At 37.1% G+C, this 24,141-nt stretch overlaps 1 protein-coding gene and 1 pseudogene across 1 annotated transcript in view; one reads left to right on the forward strand and one right to left on the reverse strand.

Annotated features, from left to right (window-relative positions):
- Unc13c (unc-13 homolog C) overlaps positions 1-24,141 on the reverse strand; it is a 269,849-nt gene that overhangs the window by 179,507 nt on the left and 66,201 nt on the right. The window contains exons 4-6 of the mRNA XM_090358380.1: positions 11,066-11,144; positions 8,847-8,918; positions 3,319-3,538 (exon numbers count right to left, since the gene is read on the reverse strand). Coding sequence (XP_090214506.1) covers positions 3,319-3,538; positions 8,847-8,918; positions 11,066-11,144 — 371 coding nt within the window. The remainder of the gene's footprint in view (positions 1-3,318; positions 3,539-8,846; positions 8,919-11,065; positions 11,145-24,141) is intronic.
- Positions 17,184-17,302, forward strand: LOC150046450 (small nucleolar RNA SNORA40; annotated as a pseudogene).

Raw genomic sequence — 24,141 nt, forward strand, 5'->3', positions numbered from 1 at the left:
GGAACAAACCTACAACTCCCCCAGTCTTCAAGTCAACCGCCTCCCCTTTTCTTATAAAATCAAAGCCACACACTCTACATTTTCTGGAGAACAACAAAGGACTGACGTTTAGTGAAGAGTAACTGGAGGAGGAAGGACCTAACATAGCATCATCTCCCACTTCTGTAGGTGTGGCTTTGTCACGACAGTGGGACAGTGTGGGCAGGTAATCCTCTCCCCAACAACTACCAATATCTATAGTGTGACTTCACTGTTAGGGAACTTGCCCCCCATCCCAAACAAGCACAGTACTCAAACCTGTCCTGCACTATCCCTGCCACATCCAACATCTCACTACCAGGACACGAAAACTTTCAGAATGAGTATGGAAAATTTAAAACTACAAAGTCAGAGATGCTCTATTAAGCACATGTTCAAGGCTGATATATTCCATCTGCGATTTCTAGAGAACTTCTAATCCTTACAGAATTGCAAAATATGTAAGGAACAAATCAATAATAAAAATGTGCACAATTTTCTCAATACCTTTACAGAGCAAGGAAAAGCAGAAGGAAATATGTAAGAGGACAGATGCTTTTGTTCTGACCACATTTTGGGTACTTACATGTGTTTACAACTTACTCAAGAGATAAACAGAAACAGATGTACACACCATCTTCAAACACAGGATTTCTTTTTAAATCATTTTTTCCCCTTAAATAGCTTCTGACATCTAACAACTTAGGTGACGACATTCCCTGTTTCCACTGTTGGGAGCTGGCCAGGAGGGGTTGTGGCTGGGCTCTACTATCTTCTGTAGGACACTCTCCTAAGACATGTTCACTGCAGTGTGTGCTAAAGCAAGGTGTGCAGGTACTTCATTGTTGTTAATTTGTCTAGGCACGGACAAAAACAAGATCACTGTGAAAGCCACCGAAGCCCAAACAACCTCTTAAGAGAAGTGTCCATTGTTAAAGTGGCTGGAACTACAGTCATACAACATAGTGCTCTACTTGCTAGATAAAATTTTTAAACAGGTGAGGTTACAGGCTTGTCTCTACACCTATGCAATATATTATCCAGAGCAAACTTTTGTCTTGTAATGCTATTTTGGTCAACTGTCTTAAACTTTACCCTGGCAAGTGTCTCTCTCACAGTTATGGATAATTAAAGGAATATACTAACAGCCAGTATGTTTCTGGTTTCCTTTGGCTAGAAGGTATGGGTAAGTATTATGAACTATGTACACATATCAGGAAAATGATATCTGGAGAGTCGTGAAAAATTCTAGCAGCAACAGAATTGGAAGTCAGGTCTTTAAAAAGTAGCTGTCTCTCATTATTATAATACTGGTACAGGTATATACCACTATATGCAGACCAATATAGTACTTCTAAGAATCCTGAGTCCTAATCACATGGACTCATTTTGTATAATTACTGTTGAAAGAATAGAATATCAAAAGTATCTAAAGTATGTGTTCATATGTATTCATCTGAGTCAGATTTTGAAATAGAATGTTTAATCCAGCACAAGTTCCTCATCTTTTTTCTAAGCTTTGAAGGCTCAAAAACAAACATAAAAGAACAAAATAAGCTCCTAGCTATGGTAGATACTCAATATATGCATTATTTTAACTATTTTAAAAGATCCTGTGTGCAAAATGTGGTAATGTAACAAAGAAAGCAGGATCAATATCCAATTTGCAAAGAAGAATAGGTGAGCCAGATTTTATTAATGTTAGAGTCTACATGTGCTTCCATTAGGTAGAACATAAGCTTGACATGACCAGTGGGAAACACAGCACAATTTACAAGATCTGCTTTGCTGAATTCTTGGGGAACCTCTGGCTTCATGGAGGTACTTAAACTCTGCCATTTCATATTGAAATAAAGCAAATGTTAATTTTGTGGCACTTTAGATTTCTACTTGGAGGGAAAAAAAGGTTAGATGCCATTCTTTACTGAAGTTTTTTTTCCAGTTTCTATAGTCATATAATTTTTATATTACAAAGATAATCTAGGAAAATATTTTATGTTGATCTCTCTTTCATTTGTCTCACTCTAAATGAAGTCCTCATTACAACAAACACATTTGTTTTTGCTTTGTCCTCGTTTAAAATTGCAGTAATGGGTCAATGGCTGGGTCCTTACTGATTACAGTTCGCTCTTTCACTTTCCATAATTCAATTCTGCCTCTACCATTTCCCCTCTAAACATAACTTCTAATGAGCTAACTGTAAGAAGAGCAGGTGGAAGTTGACTTGCAACTGAAGGGTAAAGATCAGCCCATTCTCTTTTCTCTATTACCCTTTGTTATTTTCCATTCCTACCTTCCACCCTATGGCTGTCAGCCCTTGGCGAGGGGAAGATCGTCAAGTACCAGAGTCACTACTAGGAAAAAGAGCTGAAGAAAAACTGAGATGAGGCAGGAGATGCTGTTTGGGCAACTTATTGGCTATTTACATTCTCCTCTGAATCTTTTTTTTGTCATTGTTGGGATAATGTATAGAGGGTTACAGTTATATTTGTTAGATAGTAAGTGCATTACTTTTCACATATTGATACATTCTCTCATGTTTTTGTCCCCATTTCCCTCCCACCACCCCCTCCCAATCATCTTGTTCCCCCCTTTCCTTTCCTATTTCAAATAAACAAATAAACATATAGACAATTCACCAGGCAACAAAGTCAGATACTGTAACAATATGAGATTATCCATAAGGGTAAAAAAAAAGAGAAATAACAGCTCCTTTGAATCTTAAGAAAGCACTGTAACAGTGCAAGGGATCTTAACAATCACCCGGGCTGATTTCTCTTGACTCACACTGTGCAAGTCACAAACCCAAGACCTTGTGAGGATGAAACACCAAACCCAACCAACCAGAAGTAAGTGGACATACTTTGACATGGCCACAAGTAGACAACCTCTTTTCCTTTCCCTCTTACTCCCTCTGCCCTCTCCATGTCCTTTGATAGAATGCATTGATTTCAGAAAAGAATTAAGAAGATGAGAGTTCCAGTAATCCAAAGCAGACTAGGTAATTATTTTCAAGTATTTCTCAGAAACTGGGGAGGAACTAAGTCTCTTTGAAGATTTATACTTGACAAGTGTACAATCCCGATCCAAGGGCTTACTTGAAGGATGCCAAGGCAAGCTACATCAGCATAGCAGGAATGCATTCCCTCAGAGTATCAGTAGGCAGTGTGTGTGTCTTTTGTGCAAGTCAGGGGAGCAAGGAGGGCACCTGTGACAGGTTGAAAACCTGAAGAGGTCTAGCCTGGAGGCATGTGGGGTAAGGCAGGGTCTGCTCACCATGCAGGCATCCTGAGTACTCACTCTGCAAACAGTCGGCATTGAGGAGGTCCTGGCACTTTTCATGGCACTTGACTCCACACTCCAAACACTTCATGCCTTGTCGTGCAATGCCCCATAGGAGTCCCTCACACTCATAGCAGTAGGTGGGCGTCGTAGCTGTCCAGACCTCAAAATTGTGTGGGGTAGTGGAAGAGATGGGGTAGATCAATGCCTGCAAGGTTTTCTTGAAGACATGCATTTTCTGCAAGACAGAGGTTACCAATGCAGGTCAAGGCAGAATTCCAATTGGAGAATTCCAATTTCAAACCATCTATTTATCACATTTCTCCCAAAAATGCAATTTTGAGAGATCTCCTTGATTACTGATATAAGCAGTAGCACTAACCACAATGATGCTGCTTATTTCTTCTCTCAGTATTCTGGGGCCCAATTCAATTATTTGCTCCCAAATATTCCAGACTGGACTGGACTCAACTGCCATACCATTTGATTCATAGTAATCTGTAATTCTAACTTACTGATAAGTTAAATAATAAGTTAATATATGATACTAACTACTTATTGATACTTATGTTCCCTGATACACTCCAACTCCTATAAGGACTTAACAGTCAGAGGACGACCTGGCTCTTGATTTAAGGCAAAACAAACATTTAACCTAACTGCTAATGGCTCTTGACTGCCATCCTAACTGCTCAGGAGGCTGAGATCTGAAGAACGTGATTTGAAGCCAGCCTGGGCAAGAAAATCTATTGAAACTCTTACCTACAATTATCCACTAAAAAGTGGGAAGGGGATCTGTGGCTCAAGTGATAGTAGAGCACTAGCCTTAAGTACAAAAGCTTAGGAGACAGTGCCCAGGCTCTGTGTTCAAGCTAGAGGAGTGGAACAAAACCCAAACCCAAACTAAAATATACTTCAAAAAATAAGCTTAAATTGCACTGGTAGATCACTTTGTGAAAAATAAGTACAGTGGAAGGAAATACATTGCCAATTCTACAGCAACTATTTGAACAAACTAAAAAGTCTGAAAAATAAAGCAATCAAGCTTCCACTTTAAAACAATGGCCAGTGTTTTCAGACCATCAGTACTCAGAACTTCCAACTGTCAGTGAATCCAGTGGAACAAAGCTTGTTTGCCTCACTGGCTTTCTTTCTTTTCTTTTCTCTATCATGTTAATCTGTAACTAAAATAATGGAGTTTACTTCCCGCTTTACCCTCTGAATTTTCCTTGGGAGACTGTGTAAATTGACCAATCCATACACTTCAAAAAAAAAATCACACAAAATTATGTTTGGAAATCATGTGTTTCATGCATTTCTTGCACATATTTTAGTAAAGAAATAGATTTTCTCTCCTGTAGGCAAATATTTTACCATTTCTGAACAAAAGGATCAGAGAGATTTGCAGTCAAGTCTTAGAGACAACTCAATCTTGGAAATTTATTTTAAATGTGAGAACAATGCTAGAATAAGTTTCTGAGTATAAAAACAGACGTATTTTCAGCGCAAATTTACTCATCAGAATAATCATCACCTAAGACTGACTCTACAAGCTAAAAATTGCTCAGATAAAATTTTTGGTAATAAAACGTACAAACAGAAAATAGAAGCTATGTCTATTTTATGCCTATTGATGAAAGATTCTTATTCTGACTTATATTATCTCTTAACTAATACTAATTAACATTTGCATTTGCCTAAGTAATTTGTGTGTCCACAGATGAGGAAAACAAATAGTTAATGAAAATAGTAATATATTAATCATATGTTTATCATGAGTTAAACATAGATACATGGATGTACCATGACTACTTGTTCATGTTGTAAATATTCTTTTATGTGCAGTTATTAAGATCAATTAAAGTGTAAGCATAATAGATTCAGTTCTCTAAGTTGGAAGTTTACTTTCAATGTGGAGGCAAGCAAAGAATATAATAAATCTAAAGGAGACAAGTCAGAAGTAAATGAAATGAAAATTGGAGAAAAAATAGAATCAAACAAGGCAAACAGACATTTTCTTTATTGTTTGTAATCCTTGACTTTAGCACTGATTCTATAGGAGAGAAATTATAACCTGTAACCAAACTTGTTTATAAATAAATTATGATGTGGTTTAAATGACACACATTTTATAAATAAAAATCCAACAGATAGAATTGAATTCAAAAATTTAGAAAAAAAAGGAGCTGAGGAGTATGGCTCAATGGTAAAGCTCTTGGTTTCATCTGCTTACAATCCTAAAATTATCTCAAGTACTATAGAGAGACACAAAGAGAAAAAGAGAGCTCTTTAGTGCAATCCTCATCACCATCAGGAGGAGGGAAACAAGGAAGAAAGGAAGGAAGAAAGGCAGGAAGAAAGAAAGGAAGGAAGGAAGGAAGGAAAAATAGACAATCTTATGAACAAATAGAAATTAAATAAATACAATAAAAACCAAGCCACGAACAAATATTTAAAGTTCATGGTTATAGTCATTATGCTAAATAAGTTGATTTGACTCAGTAGTCAAATAACCTCTGTCAAAATAATTGCAAGTCCAGATGGGTTTAGAGGTAAGTTGTGCCACTCCTTCAAGGTCAAGAAATTTACTTGTGCAAACCATGCTAGATTTACTTGGGAAAGGAGAGCTCCTACTTTATAAATGTAGTTTAACGTCAATGCCAAAATGGTTCAAGACTATAACAAACCAGAGGCTATTTTTCCATATAAACATTGATACAAAAGTTACATAAGTAGCAGCATGTAAGAAAAAAATCAAGACCAAGAGAGTGTCTGCAACTTACCCAAAATCTCACAACTCTAAAATTGTGGAGCTAGCCTAACATGTACCTCAAGCTAAGAACTGCTTGTGAAGCACAGAATTACAAGCAATAGCACTGTTTTCTGTTCTGTTTTCATTTTGGGTTTTTTTTTTCTTTAAGACATCTTCAAATTTTCTTCTTATCATGCCAACATTCTCTAGCGAGGATCTAAGCATCAACTGCAAGGAGTCAGGTTGGCACTTGTGTTCATGAAGTCAGTCTTAGCTGATATCTTACTTCCTGTCTTAGAGTACTCTCTGTCCTTTGGAAGAAATGATGTTTTGCGCGCGTGTGTGTGTGTGTGTGTGTGTGTGTGTGTGTGTGTGTGTGTGTGTGTGTGTGTGTGTGTGTGTGTGTGTGTGTGTGTGTGTGTGTGTGTGTGTGTGTGTGTGTGTGTGTGTGTGTGTGTGTGTGTGTGTGTGTGTGTGTGTGTGTGTGTGTGTGTGTGTGTGTGTGTGTATTTCCTTAATTAAAACTGAAATGGTATCATTTCCCACATGGCCTCCTCAGCTTTCCTCATGGAAAAGGCAAATATTTCATGCTTCCACATCCAAAGGATCTAGCAAGGCTGTCAACAATCAAGTGTGGAAATTGTTCACATCAGCATTTTTGTTAGTTGCCCGTGTAATGACTGAACATGACAGCTTGTCAAGAGTGACGTTTAATTCGGCTGTTGTACAGAAGTCATGTTTCATTTACTTTTTGAGACATGGGCTCCAGGGAAATAGGCTGTGTGAATTTGAGAAGGAGTTAATATGCCCTATTCAGTCACCCGACACACACAGAGAAATCCTTCTACTTAGGCATTCTAAGACTGAATAAAAAAAGATACAATGATATTTTAAAATTTGTGAACAGTAGATGGATAGTTAATTTACCCAGAAAGTAAGGATTAATTTCCCTACTAAAGATTTCAGAAAATGTAATGGAATCCCATTAATATCTATGGCTTTCCTATTAACTTTGTGTTGAAATTGACATGCACAGTTCAGATCACTTGTCTCATTGAAAGAAAAAGAAGAGGAGTTTATCAGTAACATCCTTCAATGCTGGTTATTTCCTTAAAAGAAAATGAATAGATTTGTCAAGATTCAGCAAATAGGATGGGAGTCTCCTCATCATGTGCCAGAAATTGTCAACATTATTTTGTATCTCAAGTAAATCTAAACTATCACATAATATTATAACTCTAACAGGTAAGACTATGACCATAGGAAAGTAGTCTGTTTTCTTAATCCTATAATACAACAACAATATACAAACTTGCTAAAGTCTCTAGATATTTGAAGTGGATATGCTCAATGTCTGTGTGGGAACTCTTCATCTTTTCACACTTTTGATTGGATATGCATGATTTTATGTAGGTCAAACGCTGATGGAAAAGTCTGAATTTTGGATGGAAGATAATATAGAAAGATAAAAATGAGAAATAGTGAGGGAACTAACTGTCATTACATGTCAAGTGTGTAGAAAGGTAAAAGAAGATTTGCATTAATTGCCTAGGGCTGGTGACTCACACCTGAAACACCACATATTTGAGAGGCTAAAATCCAGAGGACCAAGGTTCAAAGCCACCCCAGACAAAAGTTTTAGAAACTCTACCTCCAAAATAACTAGCAAAAGGTCAGTCTGGAAGCATGCCTGAAGTGGTAGAACACTAGCTGAGCAAACTTGAGGCCTTGAGTTCAGATCATGGTCCCGGCAAGCAAACAAACGAACGAGTGAATGAATAAGATGAAAACCTACACAATTTTTCTTCTATAAGGATGACAAGAATTGCCAAATCTGGGAGAGGCAGGACATATTAGTTCCCACAAGGGAGGACACAGATATATTTTCTCAGCAAACCCTCTCAGTCAACCATGCAGGCCAACATCCATAACACAATATCCATATCATAGATATCCAGATTTCTCAAACATCCCTTTCCCACAGACATCCCTGAAGCCAACAAAGTCAGAATTTCTGGGAATAACAGATGTCTTACATCTTCCCATTAGGCTGTTTAACACAAATTTATAAGCATTTACAAGTGCCTGGTGGTACACTAAATAATGGTGATGGAAGCACTTAAACCAGAGCAATGCACAAGTGATAGGACTCACTTCAAAGATAAGAGAGTCCATCAGGAAGGATCCGTACAAACGCTCGTATTTATTGCAATAACACAAATAGCAAGGGCTCATATATACTGTTTATTGTGCTCTGGGCTATGCTGTTTCTTGAATCTTTTCAGTTTCGTTAGATCCTCACTTTCTAAATGACAGAATCCAGATTCATGAAATTTACATAATACACATGACCTAGCAGTTTGACTAAGTGGTATGGATAGAACTTATACATAGCTTTCCTTCCTGAGCAAGCTACAGTAAGGAGTACATGCTAATGCTACATGATCAAATGCCTTGAGAGCCTGAGAATGAAACTAATAACTCAACCTGAAGAGGAAGATGGAAGAAGATGGTAAAAAATGAACCTTAGATATAAAAATACTTATCTGAGTTTTGCAAGGACAGAATAGCAGGCAGTCTATACTCCATTGGAAAATGTATGCCCACTGGAAGCTTGGAGGACAAGTGGTAGGATATTGAGCTGAGGTTTTGTGGATGTTTTATTGGGGCCAGGCGTTCCCCAACTCCTAGTTACTGAAACATTGAAATGAACATTTTACAGGAGTAGCTCAAGCAGAATTTTCACTCCTGAAACTCTAATCAATCCATTAACAGACATGGGCACTTCACCTACCAGTTCCTCATTGTTTAGTGATGTCCTAATCACCATAGCCAGGGAGAGTCCAGATTTCCGGGCAGCCAGGGTCTGAAATAAACAATATTGTGATTTATTAGTACATGGGGAGGTTGTGGGGCATATATTGCTTAGAAAAATGGAAAAATAACATTGGCCACCACTGGTTATATGTCTGACAGTGGGGACCTGGCATTCTCAATCAAGCAAACAGAATGGGAACTCTTAGAATTGCTAACGCTGGAGACGTTTCTGCAGATTAACAACCACAACTCCTCTGCTTTATAGGTAATGAAATTGAGGCCGAGCACATTATCTCTCCTTAGAGCTTCAGTCATACATGCACACAAGATTTTGCACATATCTAAATTGGGAAGTCACTTTCCACCCCTAAAATAGACAATAAATTTAAAGCTGTGAGCTGGTAGTTCATACTGTGATACGGAAGTATTTTGTGATCCACAAAATACTTGTTAATGCTTATAGCCTTTTCATTTCAATAATTTAATACACACCAGTATTAATATCTTTAGTTACTAATGAGAAATAGTTTCTAAATTATGCTCATCTCTCATTTCTGCATTTGTACTTACTGTATACATGATTTTGCTTTTCAGAACTGAACCAGATGTTAAATTCCTGGAAAACTAAGCTTCTTATTATATTTCCATTCCCTCCCCTTGCTCTTTTATTATATCATTAGTAAGGGCAGGGAATGTGTGAGAGAAGATTGCCAAATGATAATCAAATAACTTGAAAAGCACTTACCATGGCCTGAAGATTCCAGCATTGAAAGCAAACAAAGTTTAAATAATTAAACATAAGAAAGGTAGGAAGAACATGTAAGCAACAATGTTAAATTAGTCTAATATTTTAAAATAACATCTGCAGTATGAAGACAGAATCTGAGCTAATTATATTGGCATGTCATGATTCCCAGAGTTAGCTCTCCCTAGGCAAAATCTTTTTTTAAAAAAATTATATTGTAAAAGTGATGTACAGAAGTGTTACAGTACCATAAGCCAGGTAATGAGTACATTTCTTTTTGAGCAATGTCATTCCCTTCCTCATTTTTCTCCCAGTTTTCCCCTCCCTCCACGTCATATGGTTTATTTCTATCAGTGTCTAGAGAGTATCACTGGTGAATTGGTTCACTCTTTATCCCACTATTTCAGTGCTACCACTTTACTACTGAGATCAAATAAACTTATATACAGGAAAAGGGGTACAGACATGCCCATAGAAAAATGTAGAACTTTTTTTTTTGAGATAGGATCTCAAATGCCTCAATCTACTATATGTTATGATTTTAGGCATGTGTCACCATTGCCAGTCTGTCACCTGCAACATTTTGGATAATGAATAAATTTTTTTAAAGTTGGGCACTGGTGGCCAATGCCTATACATATAGCTATGCAGGGGTGGAGATACAAAGGATTGAAGTTAAGAAGCCATCCACTGAAGGGCCCACGAGATTCTATCTTCATTTAAATAGAAATAATACCAAGGCTGAAGGCATGGCTCAAATGGTAGAGTGTCAGCCAAGGAGAAGCCCTTGAGTTCAAACCCAAGGAATACCTTTTTAATGATATCAGCCCTTTTCTTCTCAATAATTAAATACAGACCAGTATCTTACAATTATCAGTCCTATATATTTTTAGGTAGTCCCTAGAATATTTCATTATAGGAGAATGAGTTATTTAGAATCATGCTTGGAACTACAGGGAACTACAGTTTTCTTTAGATAGAAGAGTATACTAGTTTCTGTAGAATTGATCTTTATATAATATTTTTTCTTCATATAATATTATAAGGAGTTGATTATTATCTGGTTCCTTTATAAAGCACTCAATTCTACTGGATAGAAGTCAAAGCAACTCAAACTTCCCAAGTTAAACTTGAACGTTCAGCTTATAGTCAGTTAAAACCAAACTGCAATAGCTCACTTGGCAGGCTGTGTGATTCTTTTGGCTCACTTACAGAGTCTTTTTAACTTAATTTGTAATTTCAACTAATATCAAGAACAGCTGAAAAGTTAGTCATTTCCCTCATCAAATATATTTTAAAGAACAATAAACATAAAACTTGGTATAATCTGGCCTCATATATTTTACTCTATTAAATATTTATAGCTAGCTAGTTTATGAGCACTCCATTTCATTTCAATGGAGGAAAAGTCAATGCAGGAAATCAGGAAGAATTAAATGGGAGAGACTTACAACATCTCGTACAATAGGCAAAGTTTTTTTCCTGCGGAGATCAGGCATGCTGTCGATACCATAAAGTCCCCGCCCAGCCCTGGAAGAGTGTAAAAGAGTAATAATTTCAATAAACAAAATAATTTTTTATAAGAAAACAATGCAATGTATATTATATAAAGTTTGGAAAAAATGAAACAGATGCCACAGTGTTCAGCTAATTCACAAAAGAGCAAGGATCTGAGGCTCTAAAAAGATGTTATCAAGTTTATTAAAATGGCCTTCATTCCACCAACCTATTACTTATTGTTGTAGTGATAACATAAATGCTTTCCTGAATTTTAAGAAGCTGCAGATTTGGAAAGGGGAAAAGAACAAACCTATTTTCCCCTTCACACCATTATAGTAACCTGTTTTCCTCTATCCTCTTTTCCTATTTCTCCCTTCACACCAACTCACGCTTATAGCTCTCCCATCTCAAACACTGAATACCTAGGCAGGTCAATGGTTTCAAAGCCATTTTGCCAGTATCATTTGCTCCAATATTCTGCTGTGATCTGCGAGCAATTTTTGCCTTTGCCCTTCCATGAGCAGTATCATCAATGACATAACATTTGCATTAATAAATACTCTTCCACCACATGGCACATCAGTCACACTATCTGCCTTCAAGTGTTTGGAAATGTTTTGACACTTAAATAATACAACTTTCACACCAAAGTAAAGAATCACTGTCAGTTGAGCAAGGGATTTCATAGGCTGCCAAGTAGTACATATCTGAGTGGTATATTTTCTATCAGTAAGGATTTCTTTTGTTTTCTTTCTTTGCAAAGAACTTAATTCAAGACCTCAATGTGCTATAAACTGAGTACAAGTGGCTCATGCCTGTAATCCTAGCTACTTAGCAGGGTCTCATTTCACGCCAGCCCAGGCAGGAAAGAAGCTGTAGAGTGGAAGTGTGGTAGAGCGCTGGCCCAGAGTGCTCAAGCCCCTGGAGCAACAAAAAAGAAAAAAGAAAAAGACAGCCCTATACACTCACAAGTATGGGAATCACATATAAGCAGTTCTAGAGCTTGGCATTTTCTCCTATACTTGTCATGACAAAGCAAAGGAGCTAGACCAACCATGAGCATTATGGAATAAGGAGCTCATGTGAGAACTCAAGTATCCCAAATCTCTCCCCCTCTTCTGAATTTGTCTTATTTATTTGTTGGTTGGTTGGTAGTGAGGCATGAAGTCCAACTCTGATGCTCTCATTTTGCCTTTTTTTGCTCAAAGCTGGCACATTATGATTCATGTCATACTCTACTGCTGGCTGCTTGTTAGTTTGCTGGAGATAAGAGTGCCTTGAGTTTGTCTGCTTGGGCTGATTTTGAACCAAGATCCTAAGGAGGATGAAATTTAAGGATCACAGCTCAAAGCCAGCCCAGGCACAAAAGTCTGTGAAACTCTTACCTCCAATTAACCACCAGAAAACTGGAAGTGGCATTATTTGGTTCAAAGTGGTAGAGCACCAGCCTTGAGCTGAAGAGCTCAGGGACAGCGCCCAGGCCCAGAGTTCAAGCACCACAACCAATAAAAAATTTTAAAAAGGTCCTGCATAGAAAACAAATACATAGTATTTTTTTATTTGTTTTGAGACAGGTAGTGGATAGGGTATATAATTAATCATTTTTAGCATTATAAAACATTAAGACATTGTAAAATAATAAATCATTCTAGATTCCTTCCCATAATTGAATTCTCTGTCAGACTTTTAAGATACTTCTTTGTATTTGTTAAATGGTAGGACACAGTAACGTATTTTGCTGGTTTTACCAACATTTCATGTTGTACATTGTGTGTACATTGAACAGAATTTCATAAAGATCATTACATTCCTCATTTATTAGCTCTTTAAGATGTTTCCTTCCTACCCTCTTTTCCAATTATTGTCAAAACTGAATGAATATTTGTGTCTATTTTAATTGATGATTCATTCCCCAAGCAGGATTCATCAACAGTTCCTGCAGTTTTTTAAGATTCTAATTTTTATCAAAGCTAAGATACCATCTGTTGTAAAACAAAACATAATTTTACATACTACTGAAAATCCAATTAAATTATGATACCACATTTTCTTAGTAATTAAAATTTCAATATAGAGTACTCTTTTTTTTTTGCCAGTCCTGGGCTTGAGCTCAGGGCCTGAGCACTGTCTTTGGACTTTCTCAAGCCAGCACTCTACCACTTGAGCCTCAGCACCACTTCTGGCTTTTTGCTATGTATGTGGGGTACCGAGGAATCGAACCCAGGTCTTCATGCATGCTAGGCAAGAACTCTACCACTAGGCCAAACTCCCGGCCCCTATAGAGTACTCTTAAATGAACTTAATTTATGACCCAGATTTCTATAATTTATTAATCAATTTTACTTTACATAGATATGAAAAAAGAAAAACAAACTAAAAGATTCTTTTTAAAAATGAAAGTCAAACTTTTAGGGATTCATCTTCAAATTAGGATTGAGAGTTTTCCCAAATTACTGTTTTCTAAATGACTAAGAGCATCACTGACTGGGTCTTAGGTAACCCATTGTTATATATTTTGATGTTGTTATAGGAGAGAGCTGTGTTGAGAATGCAAAAATATAAATGTATAATATAAATGTATACTAGTTAAACAGTGGTATTTGGGGGATCTGTTCACTTCCTCTCTGTGCCTTATTCCAAATCTTACCTGTTATCTTACTATATCTTACTAAGATTATACTATTCCACACTTACCTATTTTTTACAGCTTTTTTATTTTAATTAATAGAAGGGTTACGTTATATTCACCAGATAGAAGGTGCATTACTTCACAAACATTGATACCCCTTTCTCATGTTTTTGTCTCCATTTGCCTTCCCCCAACTATTCCCCTCATCTTGTTTCCCCCCTTCCGTTTCCTATTTCAAATAAACAACTAATTGTATATACAATATACCAGATAACAAGGTAAGATCCTGTAACAATATGAGAATAATCAAGGAAAAATATTCTTAAAACATTAAGAACAATCACACATTATATAGCTCTTGTTCCCATATCCTGGAGGTCCTTTCATTTAACCTCATCCTATATGGCCTTATGTATCTAGGTTTACAGCTATTGTAATCCTCTGCTAGGAGAGTCCTTGGTGTGTACTAATTATCACAAATGAGGGAAAGCATTGAGCTTATGTTTCTTTGGATCTGGCTTACTTCACTTAATATGATTTTTTCCAAGTCTTTCCATTTCCTTATAAATGGGGCAATGTCATTCTTTCTGATGGCAGCAAAGAATTCCATTGTGTATAAATACCACATCTTGTTGATCCAATCAACTACTGAGGGGCATCTGGGTTGGTTCCATATCTCTGCTATGGTAAATAATGTGCAGTGAACATAGTTGTGCTAGTGGGTTTACTATGTCCTTGTTTCTGGATGATTGGGGAAATGCCAAGTAGTGGAATTGCTGGGTCACAAGGCAGTTCTGTATTTAGTCTTTTGAGGAACCGCCATACTGCTTTCCATAGTGGTTGAAGGAGTTTACACTGCCACCAACAGTGCAGCTGTGATCCCTCCTCCTGGCCACATCCCCTCCAGCATCTGTTGTTATTAGATTTCTAGCTGGAGTGAGGTGGAATCTTAGAGGTTTTTTTTTTTTTCCTTTGAGAATAGCTTTTTTTTTTTTTTTTAAATTGAGATTAATTAGAACGGTTACATTATATTCACCAGAAAAAAGGTGTATAACTTAACATTGATACTCTTTCTCATTACATGGTCCCCATTTCCCTCCCACTCTCCCCCTGTCTATCTTGATTTCCCCCCTTCCCTATCCAATTTCAAATAACCAATTAAGCACACTTACCTATTTTTAATCACCGTATACTCTCTACCAGCACTAGTCTCTTCATCAAGAAGCATAAGCTACCCTTTATTTATCTTTAAAATAAAACTTGTGCATAAACTTCATTAATCTAGGAGGCAGAGAACATCTTTTTAGCAGGCTGCTTACAAGGCCCATGAAATCATTTGATCGGATGCTGCTGAGGTAACCACAATAAATCCAGAAACATTTTTTTCATAGCAACTTAAATATCAGTACCAGTTGATATCACATACCAAGTACACTGGGCAAAAATAACAATTATCCTCAGTAACTCCATTATGTGTAAGTATCTTCTTCTTCAGCTTTGTTATCAAGGTTTCTCAAAAAGGGAAGAAAGGAAGGAGAAGAGAAGAGGAGGGGTAATTCCTATGAAGGTTGACAACTGCTAATGTTAGAAAGATGTCTTATGTTTTGATTGAGCTGAGTCCAAAATGTTTGAGGACAACCGTTCTAACTCTTCTGCTATAGGTCTTGGTTATTTGTTCCCAAGCAATGTTTCCATTACAATAGCTTAAAAATTGAGTTGGCCGAGCGATGAAGCTCATGCCTGTAATCCTAGCTACTCAGGAGGCTGAGATCTGAGGATCAAGATTCAAAGCCAGCCTAGGCACAAAAGGACCTGAGACTCTTATCCCTAATTAACCTCTAGAAAATGGGAAATGGGGCTTGGCTCAAGGGTATGAGGGTTGCCTTGAGCTAAAGAGCTCAAGGACAGCGCCCAGGCCTAGCTCAAGTCCCATGACCTGCCCCCCCCAAAAAAAACACAACACCAAAAAAACAAGAAAACAAAAAGAACCCTGGAAGGTATCCAGCATGAGGGAAAAGTAGTGAGGAAGTCACTGGTAAGGAGGCCTTGCCACCAGAAACTTCACATTAAACAGACTATGGCCTTTGTTTCAGAAAAAGTTTCACCTATGAAATATTGTGTGGGAAGAGTAAAATAGAAGCTTGAAGATCAGGGATAAAGGGGGAGAGCACAGTCTGAAGAGCCTTAGTGGGCAAGGACTTAGTCACAGGGGGGAAAAACGGTAAGAATATTTACAAAGCCAGTGAATTTTTTTTTTTAAGTTTTATAAATCTTGTCTCCTAGAAAGCAGAAAAAAAGTACCTTCCTTTTGGCATTGCTGGGGATGTGCTGAGATAATATACACAAGCAGCTTCTGTATTATTGCTGGTAATTATTTTTATCACAAAAAATGATATCAGAAAAAACAATTTTGAAGCTGGTTTCAACCACCATGAACCCAGGGTTAGTGACATTTTTTCACACTAAGAAAGCTATCAGGAAGGAAACCTCTGGCAGATATGTACTTAGTTTGTAGCTACACAAAGAATAAAAGGTCAGAAAAAACCCACAATTTTGAGAAGTCCTGGGTGTTTCGTAAGTTCTGTCAAACTTCCTCTTTGACAGGACTGTGGTCCAGACTTTCTCTGCTTATCCTTGCTAGCGCTTTAATTCTAAGAATGTTCCATCTTGTTTGAGTCACTTGTTTGAGTCCTAGTCACTGGCATTTTTTCATTGTAGAAGAGGGTCACAAATGACCTAACCAAGTTCATTTTCTTGTTTACAATTTCTGAAGAACACCGAATGCATCCTTCAAATATTTTTTTCTAAGCTTAGTCTCAAAGTGAAAGTATACTTTAGAAGAATAAAGTTCTTCCTCAGCACTCATCAGCACAGACTCCACTATTGTCTTTCCTAGATCCCCTTAAATATGACTACAAGTAAAATGCTTTTGTTTATTGTAAATTACAGATAGTATTCTGATGTAGCCTTGATGACCTCTCTGGAGAGAACATTTCAGACCATTGTGCCATCTCTTAATAAAATTAATATAGCCATATTTTCACTGGTCTTGGAGACACCACTGGTTCTTTGATTAAGCACGAGAGGAGTGGCTTGAGTTTAGAGGCCATGGGTGTGTGGAAAATGTATACAAAATTACACCAGGCAGAACAATGGTGTTCATGCTTGAGAAGTGTTGATTTCCTAAGAGGAAAATTGGAACAGGCCAGGGAACGTTCATCTTTCATTCCATTCATTCTGTGCTACAATAACAGAACAATGAACTGACATGTAGAATTGTTCATCTTTTACCTTCCCACAAGCCTGCCAGCCAAGATATCTTTCAAGCCAAGATATCTATTTTAGAGTCAAATTGTTCTACCTGCAAAACTCCGTGAATGTCTCCTTTTGATTTCTTTGCATTGCATGATACTGTCACATGCACAGAAAATGTCTATGAGAGCACATGTGTGTTTATCTTTGTTTCATTTTTAACAAGCAGTGCAAACAGTAAATCCTCTTTTGTAGCCCAGAACTCACTGCTGAATATGAGATTCTGATACTTGTAAGAAGGAATACGATTTCTACAATGGTTGGCAAGGTTTATGTTTGGGGGTTTATTAACTCACAGAATGGTTCTGAGAATAAAGTTGATGTAAAAGTTAAAAAATAACATCTGTGATACTACAGAACAGCTAATCTATGCCCTAAAGTGAAACAGCTTATATTTTAGGGATGTGGAGATTGAGCTGCAAAGAACTTAAAAGTGTATCCAAGGCACCTGGATTATTGTCCACAAGCTAGAAGTACTCAAAATGTTCAGAATTTCAGACAGTTATAATTCTGTCCTTTCTCTTTGTGTGACTCATATTCAAGAGCTTGACTACTGTCCTTTATTCATTCTCTCTTTCTCCTCTCTCTTTCTCTGCTTGGGTTATCACATATATTCGTAGCGAATTTTATTGTGTCATACTTGGAATTTTTTCAATGTCTTTCCACTATTTTCACCATCTCTACTTTGCCTGTTTCAGAGCATCTCTAGCCATCTGCAGTGTTCTTCTTCCTCTGGGTATTCAGCAATGACACTTCCACGATGACAGCACTGTTGTATAATGATTAATATGGAGGGCAAGTAAAGGAATCTGACAAGTAGCCTAAAAGGTGTAGTAATCCTGGATTCCTGTACGGATTTTGTAATAAGGGTCTTGAATGGAGTGGCTTCATCACATTCTTTCTGAACTATGGAAAATTCACCAATCTAACCCACTATAATATTTTGAAAATGGCTTCACTGCTAAACATACGCTTTGTACTGGACTCCATTATTCTCCATTCTTTTGTCACTTGCCCTCTTTTTTTTTTTTAAGAATTTCCCCCATTCTTTATTTTCAATAAGCTGATCTGCTACATAAGAATTTAGTGACAAATAAGCTTTGGAAAGATATGTCACTTGCCCTCTTACAACTCTGTAATTCTCCTGTAATATTTTTGGCAGGCTTTTTTATTTTCTTCAGATCTTGGCCCTTTGACACATATTTTTAGAAGCACTGACAACCTCTGTCCTTATTTTTAAAAAGCTAATATTATGTTTAAATGTAAAGGCAATTGGAAGAGATGAGCGATCCTGGTTGGGAAGGGGACTGCAAATTGCATTTATAATGATGGAAAACTTATTTTTTACAGCCAAAGAAATAATCAAACATCCCTAAATTTTTGTCATGAGTTAAGTAAGTGCAAACTTAAATGAAGATTTTAAACATTCTTCTGAAAGTTTTTCTCAAAGCTAGACTTTAAGAAAAGGTCAGTTGTCAGAGATTATCTTCTAACATTCAGTTTAATACATTATTATATGGCTCATTTCCCCAACAAACTATCATAAGGACAATATGTCCTTTCCTAAAGCATACAGTTTCCTATATCAAATTCTTTGTTGCCCATCTCATAAGGTTATATATACCGAAATAACTTCACACATTATTTGCTACAGAACAGAAAACAAATAATGTAGCCCCAAGCTTTTCATAATCAAGTACCAATTACTATTGGAAAACAACTCATACTAGATAGTAGGGTCAAAATTCAGGATGCCAGTTGCTAAACTTTTGCCATAACTATGAAATTATGTCTATAATTGTATCTTGGATTTTAATTACTGTTCTTTTATTTTTTATTTTAATGCATAGAGGGGTTACAGTTATATTCACCAGATAGAAGGTACATTACTTCTCATACATTGATACCCCTTCTCATGTTTTTGTCCCCTTTTCCCTCCCCCTTCCCCTTCACCTCAATTTTCCCCCTATTTCAAATAAACAAGTAAACATCTATATAATACACCAGGTAACAAAGTGGGATACTGTAACAATATGAGATTAACTAAAGGGCAACACAAGAGAAGAGTGAAAAACAATGTATTAAGAATAACAGTCACTCATAATTAAGCTCTTGTTTCCATGTCCTGGAGGTCCATTAATTTGGCCTCATCCTGTATGGCCTTAAGTCATTTCTTTTGGGGGACAATTTATGTAGAGTCATTGGAGTAAAATCATTCATAATTAATGAAAGATCAGCTTCTTAATAGGCTATACTTTCATGCAATTAAATAGAATCAAATAGCAATAGCAAGGAAACTACCTGTCTTAAAGCTAAAACCTTAGATTTCTCTTTAATTATCCTTTGCTTAAAAAGAATTGTGCATATTTAAACCTAGGACATTAAAAAAACAATTAATACTTCTTCTATCGTGAATGAAAATTCTCAGTACCTGAATGTAAAGGTAAAAGGTACAAAGTGTATCCCAGACTTTTTCAGCATGTGTCCCTCTTGTATTTAGACAATGTTCCTTCCATTTTTAAAAAAGAGTTTTCTAGTTCCATGATGACAGGGATGCAAACTATAGCCCAGGCTCTAGCTCAGACTAAAATATCCAACTCAGTCATTTCAGCATTTTTAGATAGTGCCAGGGAAAAAAACCTTTCAGGATCTGCTCACCTGAATAATGGATAAAGAATGAATACCTTGCTCTGGGCATCATAGTAAGTTCTACATTCACAGATAAAAGATAACCAAAACAACTTCTGACTATGTATTATCCTATGATTGTCTTATTAAGGAAGATTACAGAACTGTTAGGATAGAACAACAAATACAACAAACAACAAACAAACAAAACAACAAATACACACTAGGTGACATTTTGATCTATTGAAAATTCAGGGGATTAGTGAAGGGATTCCAATAGATTGTATTAAGATAAAATACAATATTGTAGTATCAAATATGAATTTGCTGTATTGGGATTTGAAACCAGTCGGTTACTCCATTATTTGAGCCATTTTTTTGTTATTGCTAAGATGATAGGTGTGTGAACAACTTTTTATTGACTGAGATGGGTGGGAAGTCTCGAGAAGATTATACCTAGGTCAGACTTGAACTGTGATCCTTCCAATCTCAGCTTCCAAGTAGCTAGAATTACAGTATGAACCACTGTACCAGACTCTAACCACTCATTTTCATTTAGTTATTCCTCGACCTCAAGCTCAAGCTGTTTTTTGTTTGTTTGTTTTTTGCCAGTTCTGGGGCTTGAACTCAAGGCCTGAGCATTGTGCTTGGGCTCTCTCAAGGCTAGCGCTCTACCACTTGAGCTACAGCACCACTTCCCGCTTTTCCTGTGTATGTGGTACCAAGGAATTGAACCCGGGTTTTTGTGCATGCTAGGCAAGCACTCTACCACTAGGCCAAACTCCCGACCCCAGCTCAGGCTGTTCGCTTATCTTACTAGATATGTGATCTTGACTCTGATAGCCAGGTGCCTCCTGAGCCCTTTGGAATAGATAACACTCTCACCTCAGAAAGTTCAAGCATGACTACCCACTCTGCTTGGCTAGTTGCAAAATAATTACCTGCTCCAAAATAATTGTGTCTGCAGCCTGCACAGGTACTCAAGGGAGCAATTACCCAGGGCTGTGCTTTTGCACCAAAGCTTACAGAGTTAACAAGATTAACTGCATGCTCTTAAATAACTTTATTTAATAGCCAAGAACCAATCTGATCCCACTACAATTGTACCCAAGTTTTATCCTTTATAATATACATTATTGTGCTGAAGTTATCTGCATACAGGTTCTACCCTCACAGATAACAGACTCAAGATGGGAGCTACAAGACACTTAATCTCTACAATTCAGTATAGAACTTTTATGCATTACTTAGTAAATAAAATTGAATGGAAGAATTCCTTAACCAGTAAAAACACTCCTTGCAAAATGTGCATGCATACAATCACACACACACACATGCATGCATACAAACACACACACCTTGAATAGCTAGGAATTAAGAGACTATCCTAGTTTTCCTTTCCATCTCAGGGTTGAGAATAGAGATTATTGTTGAAACAAACACGATCCTCTGAAAATTGGAAAACGAAATACCTTCCTTATTTCTTTAATCCAAATGTTGTCCTTCCTGTTCTTAACATGGGAGAATTTGTCTCCTCAAGGCAATTAGGAAATGAGGTAGAGAACGGGAATTGTGCATTCTTCCTAAGGGAAGGGCTTTGTATTTTCAGGTGCAGCCGCTGAGACTGAAATGATGCTTTATAAAATACACATCCAACCCCCAAGTAATTATAGCTATTTAAACAAAGGCTAATCCATCTATGTTTAGCTTAATGTGCAATCAGCTCTGCTAGCAAACTATCAGACTAGTATTCTTGAAACATTATTTTAAAACCATCTACCACTAGGGTAGAGAGGACAGAGGGAAGCAAACCATGTAGACCTGGAGGATCTGGCTGTGCTGCCCAAAGACACAGAAAACAGGGACACTTTCTTTAGTCTGTCTAACCCTGGTAGGGAACAACTCAGCACACAATCGTGTCATTTTCTTTCTTGAGGTTAATGATACTCAGAGCTGTAAATGACCTGGCCAATGGTGGGTAAGCATGGTTCTCTGAAAGCCATGTATTTTCTGAATAGGATCAATCACAAAAAAATAATCTGAAAAAAATCTCCCTCAATTTTTTTTTCTTTGGGTGCATTTTTGCCTGGAATTTGTCTTTAACTGCTTTCATATGCCTCTTTCTTCAGCAGTGTGACATGTAACTGATTTTTTCCCTTTATTACTTTGCTCTGGCAAATGTGACAAAGAGTGTACACATCAATGTGTCTTATACACTGCACTATAATAAGGGAACAAAGGTAGCAGGCCTTGTGCAGGTCACCAAAGGCTGGTCACAGAATGTAATAATTCTGAGTTCTAACTTCATCACTTGGTTTCTCTGTGCAAGTGAAAGCATTTGAGCCAATGAAAATTTGAGTTTCATAAAAAGTAACTGTGTGTTAGCAGTGAATCACCCAGCAAGAAGTCATCTCTTAGCTCTTACCTTTCAACCTGGGACATTGTAGCAGCTACACAGCTGCCTTTGCCTCTGATCCTATTATTATCGTAGGGGATAAAGACTTAAGTTGTATCTTGAGCTCTGCTGCACAGCTGAGAATGCTGTCATGGAAACTCATGGTCTTTGATTTTTCTGTCATACAGTGACTAAGATCAAATATAGGATAATCTATAAACCCTACTAGTATTGCTCCAGACTGTTTGCAGTGAGGGACACTCTGGAGACAAAAAAGTGAGCCCTGGAGATTAAAGATTCCAGTTTGTATAACGCTTTTTCTGTCATGGCTCTGGAGAACACACTTCAGTGCTCAGAGATGCCACATGCATAGCCTGCAACTGACCACAGTTGGATAATGAATACCAGAAAAATAAGTGATTGCTACAAATTAGAGCCTTTTTTTAAAGGAGAGCCAGTTATACAATATCCACTAACCCTAACCGTTGCTAATATCCCAATAAGGAAATCCTGTAATTCGTCACTGAACTTCATCCTTTTTCCTGTCACTGTCATCTTTGATATTCTTCACTAAGCCCTTCCAGAATTCAGTTCTCATTAGTCAAGTAGTCACTCAAAGAACTGTCTAACAGCCAAAGAATTGTCCTAGCATTGTTTCATTTCTCCAGTTAGTACTTTTATTTTCTCCATGACATGTAGTAATATTTGATGAGTGCTCCCTTGGCTATTTCTTTTAATATCCTGAAATTTAAGTTCAAGAGCAAGATCCTCTTTTACTTATTTGACAGTTGCAAGACATTAAAAGCCATGTGTTGAATGGATGAATTTTTTTGAATACTCTGATAATCAGCAAAGAAGTGCTTCATCTTCTTGAGCAAGGGAGGCTACATGTACCCAGAGCAGTATGTTCAAATGTGTTCAGACTAGAAAGACAGTGCTAATAGGATAATAGAAATTCTGGTGAATTGCATTATTTAACTGAATTTCAATGAAGAAAGAACAGTCGGAAAATTTATACTGCCAGGGAATAAAGATAAAACACACTGAATTATTATAGTCTTAAACTGTAGGAGATTAGCAAAGGGGGCTGCAACTGGAAGAAACTGCAAAAAATTTTCCTGTGTATGTAAGAAGGAAGAAATAAATAAATGACTTTTAAATAGTTTTCATTTCAATTACTACTTCTAAACTGTAATTCTGAAAGCCAGATTTGTGAATTCAGCACTCAGTAATATGTAGGTAACAAGAAAATCATTTCAGGAAGACGGTTTTCCTTAAAGAGCTTTTGCTGAGGTAAGACCGTATCACTTAACCCTATATGGCCTTGAACACTCATTGATAATTGAAGCTAACAACAGTGGATGTAGAGTGACAGGCTGTTGTTACTTCACTTGCAGTAAATTCAGAAAAGAATGACAAGGTAGGGAATATAGGTAGTGTTTGTGAATTGTGAGAAGAGGAAACACGGACAAGTAGTCTCCTGCTTGTAATTGAAGGTACTTAAGAGGTTGAGATCAGAGGATTGAGGCTGAGCCAGCCCCGATGGAAAAGTCTGAAAGATTGTCTCCAATTAACCAGCCAAAATGCCCCCTTGAATAGATGATGTGGCAGAGCAATAAACCTGAACAACAAAAACAGATGAGTAAGAGCATGAGGCTCTGATTTCAAGCCCTGGTACTGACATACACATACCTTAATAGTAACTAATTTGTATGGTTAAGCTACATGAAGGGACCAAAATGATAAAAGTCTGACCTTGCTCTTTACCTTCTTAACCTACTGTGCAGTTCCAGCATGCCCTCTCAAGACAATTTTGTAGACATTGGTTCAGTCCCTGAAGCTTTCTTATAAAAGCAACACCATTATCTAATCAGGACTATCCACCCAGAATGTAAAATAATATTTTTTCTACTTTTCCAAGTTGCTTAAATTAATTCTATTCCTTTCAGTAGCAAGGATTTGTACTGAAATGGGTATCAAGGAGCACCAGAGAACAAAATGCCACAAGGAAGCAGCATTCCTCTCATTCACCATAATTTGATCTACATCTGCTCCTTGTCTAA

This window comes from Megascapheus bottae, chromosome 25 (assembly GCF_031878675.1).
Source record: "Megascapheus bottae isolate mThoBot1 chromosome 25, mThoBot2.hap1, whole genome shotgun sequence".
In the NCBI taxonomy this organism is placed as follows: domain Eukaryota; kingdom Metazoa; phylum Chordata; class Mammalia; order Rodentia; family Geomyidae; genus Megascapheus; species Megascapheus bottae.